Below are 8,144 nucleotides of genomic sequence, written 5' to 3' on the forward strand. Positions count from 1 at the left end.
CCCATTGGATTTCCTTTTTATTTGATTTGCAATTATACATAATCATTTTGTAATAATAGAGATCGGTTGATAAAAAATGGAGAAAATGTCAACACAGGTTCACGAGTTTGGAGCAGGAAAGAAACAAAAATAATAATAATAATAATAGAGATAAAGGATACAGAGGTCAAGCGTATAATATAGATCCCTACTGTTTTTTTTAATTAATAATAATAATATATAATAACAATACTATTAATATCTAATAATATTAATAAAATTAATAATAATGATAAATATAATATTAATGATAATAATAATTGTAAAAATGATAATAATAATAATAATAATAATAATAATAATAATAATAATAATAATAATAATAATAATAATAATAATAATAATACCATACTAATTATGATAATATAATATTAATATTTTATCGATAATAATAATATTAGTAATAATAATCTAATTTATACATCCAATTTCATCTTTATATGATATAAAGTGATATTATGAATACAAATATTGATATTTGACGATACAAATAACATTACTACAACAACTATATTTGTATTTAAATTTAATTTATTAATATCATCTATTATTATGTAATATTTAATAATTATGTAATATGTATTGTAACATATATTGAATATTATATATTTATGCATTTTAATATAAATATATTATAATATTTATTTACATACTAATTATATTATACTTATGTATGTAATTATGAAAAATATAAATGTTTTATATATGTAAGTATTATATATATTTATTAAAATAGTACATTATTTCATCATAGATATATTATAAATTTCTACATATACATAATATAATAATTATGTATAAAATCATATATATATATAGTTATATTTATGTATATATGTATACTACCATATATATAAAATCATGTTTTAAATGTTGAGTAGATGATTAATTATGTATATTAAACAATTAACTACAAAGTATAACATTGTACATTTAATATTTTGATAACGTTGGTAAAATATGTTTGAATCATTTATATACAATATACTATATATATTCAAAATGAAAATCTTTAGTTATTAAATGTTATCTTTTATAATAACAAAATTACTTAATAGTTCATTAATACTAATATAATTAGTTTTATATATAATTATTTATATTTACATTCTTAGTTACAATTAAAGGTTCGTGAATCGTCGGAAATAGTTAAAGGTCAAATGTTATCATGAAATAGTTCAAACATAATGAGATTCGGTTTAATAGACTTTGCTTATCGAGTCGAATCATATAAGATTATGTTTAAATTTGGTCGGAAATTCCCGGGTCATCACATTTGCTCCCTTTTTAAATACTTTTGCAATATATATTTTTGGGACTGAGAATACATGCGCTGCTTTTATAAATGCTTTGCGAAATAAACACAAGTAATCAAAATTACATTCTATGGTTGGATTATCGAATCGAATATCACCCTTTTTAGCTTGGTAGCCTAAGAATTAGGGAACAGACACCCTAATTAACGCGAATCCTAAAGGTAGATCTACGGGCACTAACTCCCCCATACTGGAAAATGGTATGCTTTAGTACTTCGATTTTATATTATACAGATGGATTTCTGTTTTAGGGATATTCTATATGCATGATGTTAATGTCGGTTACCAGGTGTTCAATCCATATGAATGATTTTTAAACACTTGCGAGTGTATGATTGTTGAATAAAGAAAATCTTGTGGTCTATTAAAATTATGGAAATGATGAATTATGATAAACTAATGAACTCACCAACCTTTTGATTGACACTTTAAAGCATGTTTATTCTCAGGTATGAAAGAAATCTTCCGATGTGCAATTGTTCATTTTAGAGATATTACTTGGAGTCATTCATGACATATTTCGAAAGACGTCGCATTCGAGTCGTTGAGTTCATCAAGATTATTATTAAGTCAATTATAGTTGGATAAATTATGAAATGGTATGCATGCCGTCAACTTTCGATGTAATGAAAGTTTTTCTTTTTAAAAACGAATGCAATGTTTGTAAAATGTATCATATAGAGGTCAAATACCTCGCGATGTAACCAAATGTAATGTATTCGTCCAGATGGATTAGGACGGGTCATTAAAGTTGGTATCAGAGCAGTGGTCTTAGCGAACCAGGTCTTGCATTAGTGTGTCTAACTGATAGTTGTTTAGATGCATTAGTGGGTCTGGACTTTGACCGTGTCTGCATGTCAAAAGTTTTGCTTATCATTTTGTGTCGAAAACTACCTGCTTATCATTCTTAGTCTAGACACATCTTACTGCATTGATTGCATGAATAGTGTATAGACGAAATTCATATCTTATCGTATCTGCTAATTCATATCTTAGCGTATCTGTTACTGTAAACTTTATCTGACATATTTCGTAAATTCCTCTGTAATCCATGAAATCTTTTGTTATATATATGTAGATATTCTATGTAATTAGAATACCATCCGATAACCGGAAAATCATTTCATATCGAAAAATCCTTTATTCAATCGTACGAAATGGAACTCGCCACTAGTTCAAGTTCTTCGAAATCCGACAGCTATTCCGACATGGATGTTCACCTGAGTTCCGAAAGCAGCATAATCGGAATGGATCAACCAATTAGTCATCATCTATTCTGGATGAATTGGGGATGGGTTCGTAGTCTACTTAATCATTGGAGACAAGAAGAAGGCGATCCCTTTCATCCACCACATTTCCCTCTTGGCGATGAACCTGAAGCACTCACCGGCGAACCTATTCGAGACACCATTTTCTATCTCATTTCCAGAGTATCTCGTCATGATTATATACTATCCCAGATTCTAGATCTTATTCATCCGCTCGTTCGAACCAACAATCAGCCCGATGTAATAGAAGAAGTCAACGAGCTTCGCGCTCGGGTAGTGCCTTTGGAGAATATGGTGCAAACATTACAAGCACCAGCAGCAACAATACCACCAACATCAACACCAGTACCACCAACAACCCAAGTTTCAACATCACACGTCTCAACATCACAATCCATCCCTCGAACTTAAACATCGTTCTACGAATCGTTCTACATCATTTATCTTCGTTATGCATGACGATTATGTAATTTCTAATGTTTTAGAGGTTATATATTCTAGTTCTAACGGTAAATCAAATGAGATTAATATCATATTGACTCATTAAATCCATGATTACATCTGAAGAAAATATATATGTAAGTATATTTTCATAAAGATTGTAATTAAAAATTCTTTCGTACAAACTGTTAATGGTGAAAATATTTTAACGGGTAGGTAATACCCGAGGAATATTTAGATTTCACATTAATAAGTTACACTGTACATTCTTCGAATCTGATTCAACGGTCATTTACTATCTCACTTACATCCATAGATATACGTATCCGTTCACCACAGAATAACCCTTTTCATTCAATTTCATATTTGGATTTTGACTTATCAGAATCCAACAAGTGGCATAATCAAGAAAACATTGGACAAAATAAAATTTGTTAGAAACAAATAAATTAACTATGAGAAATTGTGTTAAGAATCCACGCTAACAAAATCCTAGCTAACTGTTCCTAGCTAACTGTTAATTCCTTATTACATTTTAATTATCGCAATTTATTTTATTGCAATTTAATTCTCGCAATTTTATTTATCATCATTTAATTTCTGTTATTTATTTTACGCACTTTATTTATCGTCATTTAAATACTGTTATTTACGCATTTTAAATGTCGGGACACGTATACAATGTTTTGACATATCATATCGATGCATCTATATATATTATTTGGAATAACCATAGACACTCTATATGCTGTAATGCTCGAGTTCGTTATACAGGGTTGAGGTTGATTCTTAAATAATATATATACTTTGAGTTGTGATCGAGTTTGAGACATGTATACAATGGGTCATGATACATATTAATTAATTCGAATATTATATATATGAATTGTTGAATTACTAACTGTGGACTACCAACATTGGACAATTAAAATGAATTAAAATATTGATTATAACATATGAAACTAAACATTTCTTCAAGTTTGCCACTTGATTTCATCTTAAACCTCATTTGTTTCTTGACGATTACAATCTGCGTTCAAACTTTTCATGATTCTTGAAAACACCTCAATCGAGAGAATGAACCAACTGCATCTCATCTACGGAAGAAAAGATTTATGCATATAGTTATGCACCTGAAAACACTCGGAACCTGAGTAAACGTTTAACACGTATCTGTGCTAGCTCCTTTAGCATTGTTATTACCGAAAATAACATTGCAATTCTTTTTCAAATTAGCCAATTTTGTCACAGCTCCAGCAAGATAACTTTGACTTTTCATTGAGATTAGCCTCATTAAACTCACAAAATACAATATTGTGAGTTTTATTTGCTCCCTTTTTAAATGCTTTTGCAATATATATTTTTGGGACTGAGAATACATGAGCTGCTTTTATAAATGCTTTGCGAAATAGACACAAGTAATCAAAATTACATTCTATGGTTAGATTATCGAATCGAATATCACCCATTTTATCTTGGTAGCCTAAGAATTAGGGAACAGACACCCTAATTGATGCGAATCCTAAAGGTAGATCTACGGGCACTAACTACTGGAAAATGGTATGCTTTAGTACTTCGAGTTTATATTATACAGATGGATTTCTGTTTTGGGGATATTCTATATGCATGATGTTAATGTCGGTTACCAGGTGTTCAATCCATATGAATAATTTTTAAACACTTGCGAGTGTATGATTATTGAATAAAGAAAATCTTGTGGTCTATTAAAATTATGGAAATGATGAATTATGATAAACTAATGAACTCACCAACCTTTTGGTTGACACTTTAAAGCATGTTTATTCTCAGGTATGAAAGAAATCTTCCGCTGTGCAATTGTTCATTTTAGAGATATTACTTGGAGTCATTCATGATATATTTCGAAAGACGCTGCATTCGAGTCGTTGAGTTCATCAAGATTATTATTAAGTCAATTATAGTTGGATAAATTATGAAATGGTATGCCTGCCGTCAACTTTCGATGTAATGAAAGTTTGTCTTTTTAAAAACGAATGTAATGTTTGTAAAATGTATCATATAGAGGTCAAATACCTCGCGATGTAACCAAATGTAATGTATTCGTTCAGATGGATTAGGACGGGTCGTTAAACCTGAAAGTGAAGTCTCAGAAGCCAGTAAGTTGTCATCGAGCTCAGAAGTCAGAATTTTAACATTGAAAGTCCCATTTGCTGCCATCGACCAACTCCATTTATCATCATCATTTGAGACCGAAACAGTTGAGGATTCTAGCAGCCTGATTAAGTTGATCAGGTCACCTGATGCACGACCAAATGGAGGGATTCTCTAGTTCCACAAAACCGAGCTATTCCCTAAACGATCCCTGATAGAAACATTAGTATCTAGGTCGAGCCTGTATAGCCCTGGAAACACGATGCACAATTTATCTTCGTCAATCCAGTGATCATGCCAAAAGGAAGTAAGTCCGCCGTTTCCAATTTTTTTGGTGAACGAATTAATGAACGGGACTTGTGACTCCTCGATTGCTTTACCTGCAAGAACAATATTATGCCAAGCCCCAAGTGATGAATAATGATTATTATCATTATCCAACATTAGCCCTCCACAATCACCATATATGCTTCGAATAACTTTGACCCAAAGTGTATTGGTTTCGGTTTTGAACCGCCACCACCACTTCCCTAATAAAGCTAGGTTTTTGCTTCTTAGTGACTCAATGTTTAACCCCCCGTTCTCGTATGAATTAATGACCCTATCCCATTTGACCCAAGCAAGTTTAGAACTCGAACCCGAAGCCCCCCAAAAGAAGTTTCGCCTCACACTCTCTAGTAATTTAATCACACTTGGCGGTGTACGGTAGAGCGAAAAATAGTACAAAAAAAGACTCGAAAGAACCGATTTGACAAGAGTTAATCTTTCACCAAAAGACAACGATTTCATTTTCCAACTCGATAGTCTCTTCTTAAACTTTTCGATTACCGGGTCCCAATCATGTAGCTTTTTCATTTTCGAACCAATGGGTAGACCGAGATAGATAAAGGGGAAATTACCAACTTGGCAGCCCATTAGGTGAGAGAGGTTTTCAAGTTCACTACTATCCACCCCAATCCCATAAACATAACTCTTATGGTAGTTAACTTTTAGTCCCGAAGCTAATTCAAAACATTTAAGGAGGTTCATAAGGTTGTAGGCATTTAAACGACTCCAATCCCCAAAGAAGATAGTATCATCCGCGTATTGAAGGTACGGTACCAGAACTTTATCCTCCCCGACTTCGATTCCTTTGAAGAGATTTTTATCCAATGCCGCTTTCGTGAGTATGTTCAATCCTTCCGCCGCGAGAATAAAGAGGAACGGAGATAGGGGTCACCTTGTCTTACCCCTCTTCCAAGTGTGAATTTTTTGTGGGAGATCCATTAACTAGAATTGATATTGAAGCCGATTGTAAACATGTTAAAATCCACTTCCTCCATTTGCACCCAAAACCCATAGATTTCATCACTTATAGTAAGAAATTCCAATTAAGACTATCAAAAGCTTTCTTGAAGTCTACTTTGAATATGAAACCTTTTTTGTGTTTGGCTTTGACAAAATCAACCGTCTCATTAGCAATCAACGCCCCATCGAGAATAAATCTACCCTTAATGAAAGCACTTTGTTCAACTCCTACTAGGGATGGAATGACTTTTCGAAGGCGATTGGAGAGGATTTTTGCCACTACCTTATAGTAGCTCCCGATTAGGCTAATCGACCGATAATCCCCGAGACCTAAAGGATCAACCTTTTTGGGTATAAGAGTGACAAAGGATGCATTACATCCCCGAGAGATCACCTCCTTTTCCCAAAACCAATTTATCACTTCAACTAGATCAACTTTGATTACGTCCCAGAATTTCTTAAAAAATCTTAAATTAAAACCGTCTGGCCCGGGTGCTTTCGTACTACCGTAGTCATTAATCGCCTCTAAAATTTCCGCTTCAGTGAACCTATGTTCTAGCTCATTTGCTTCATCAGAGGATAAGACAGGATAGTTCAAGTCTTCCATCAAAGGTCTTGAATCATTGTTTTCTTCAAATAGTCTACTAAAATGCTTGAAGGCCTCGAATTTAACCTCCTCCGGATTATCACTCCACACACCATTAATAGTAAGACCACAGATGTTACATCTATTATAGTTGCCCCGAATAATTGAATGGAAGAACTTCGTATTCTCATCACCCTCCAAGGCCCAATGAACTCGCGCTTTTTGTTTAAGCATACTCGCCTTGTTTTTTTCTTTTTCAAACCAACCTTTGTGTGCCTCTTTCCACATATCCAATTTGTGTGAGCTAATATTACCTGTTTCTACCTTGATTTCTAAGGAATGTGCCAACTGTTTTTGAAATTCAATCTCGCTGTCTAACATGCCAAACTTAGCCTTACTCCAAGCTTTTAATTCATTTTTGACAGCCTTAAGTTTACACATGAACTTTCAGTCCAAACGTGTACCTGAATCATTGGTTGAAAACCATGTGTCTTTAACAATCTTTTCGACGTCACTATCATCAAACCAAATATCTAACACTTTGAACGGTTTAGGACCGTAATCCTTTTCTTCATCTTTGAGAACAATTGGACAATGATCGGAATCACCCCTTTCAAGGACAACTATCGTAAGGTTACCCCATAGGAGATAGAAATTTTTGGATAGAAGAAAATGCTCGAGTTTGCTAAATTTGATACCATCATCGCTTACTCGTGTAAAAGCCCTCCCGCCCAAAGGAACATCGAGTAGCTTATTAGAAAGGATGAAGTCATTGAATTTTTTCGCCCGACTAACAACAAAGTCACAATTAAAATGCTCCACTTGATCTATGACTTCATTAAAATCACCACATAATGCCCAAGCTTCATCTTTATCGGAAATTAAATTACTTAACTGATCCCATAGCCTTTGTTTCATCGTGTCGTCATGTGGACCGTACACGTTAAGGATATTAACAACAATCCCATTCGATTTCCAAATACCTCGAATACCTAAAACCCTATCGATCTGGATAACATCAGTAGCATCGAACAACGTACTATCCCAAATCAACAACTGACCTCCTGATTTGCCTAA

At 33.0% G+C, this 8,144-nt stretch overlaps 1 protein-coding gene across 1 annotated transcript; it reads right to left on the minus strand.

Moving 5' to 3' along the window:
* Nucleotides 1-5,368: 5,368 nt before the first annotated feature.
* On the minus strand, nucleotides 5,369-7,508 carry LOC139876102 (uncharacterized). The gene is made up of 2 exons (XM_071863402.1): nucleotides 6,611-7,508; nucleotides 5,369-6,195 (listed from the first exon to the last, which is right to left on the minus strand). Exons 1-2 carry the CDS (start codon nucleotides 7,506-7,508, stop codon nucleotides 5,369-5,371), a joined length of 1,725 nt encoding a protein of 574 aa, XP_071719503.1.
* Nucleotides 7,509-8,144: the final 636 nt, after the last annotated feature.

This window comes from Rutidosis leptorrhynchoides, chromosome 11 (assembly GCF_046630445.1).
Source record: "Rutidosis leptorrhynchoides isolate AG116_Rl617_1_P2 chromosome 11, CSIRO_AGI_Rlap_v1, whole genome shotgun sequence".
NCBI lineage: Eukaryota > Viridiplantae > Streptophyta > Magnoliopsida > Asterales > Asteraceae > Rutidosis > Rutidosis leptorrhynchoides.

Bases quoted from the DNA above. Each gene is read 5' to 3' on its own strand.
- LOC139876102 (XM_071863402.1), bottom strand. From the start codon at position 7,508: ATGTGTAAACTTAAGGCTGTCAAAAATGAATTAAAAGCTTGGAGTAAG. The intron at 6,196-6,610 runs GTTTCATATTCA...GTTTTGAATTAG, and splicing joins CAAAGCCAAACACAAAAAAG to CTTCGGGACTAAAAGTTAAC.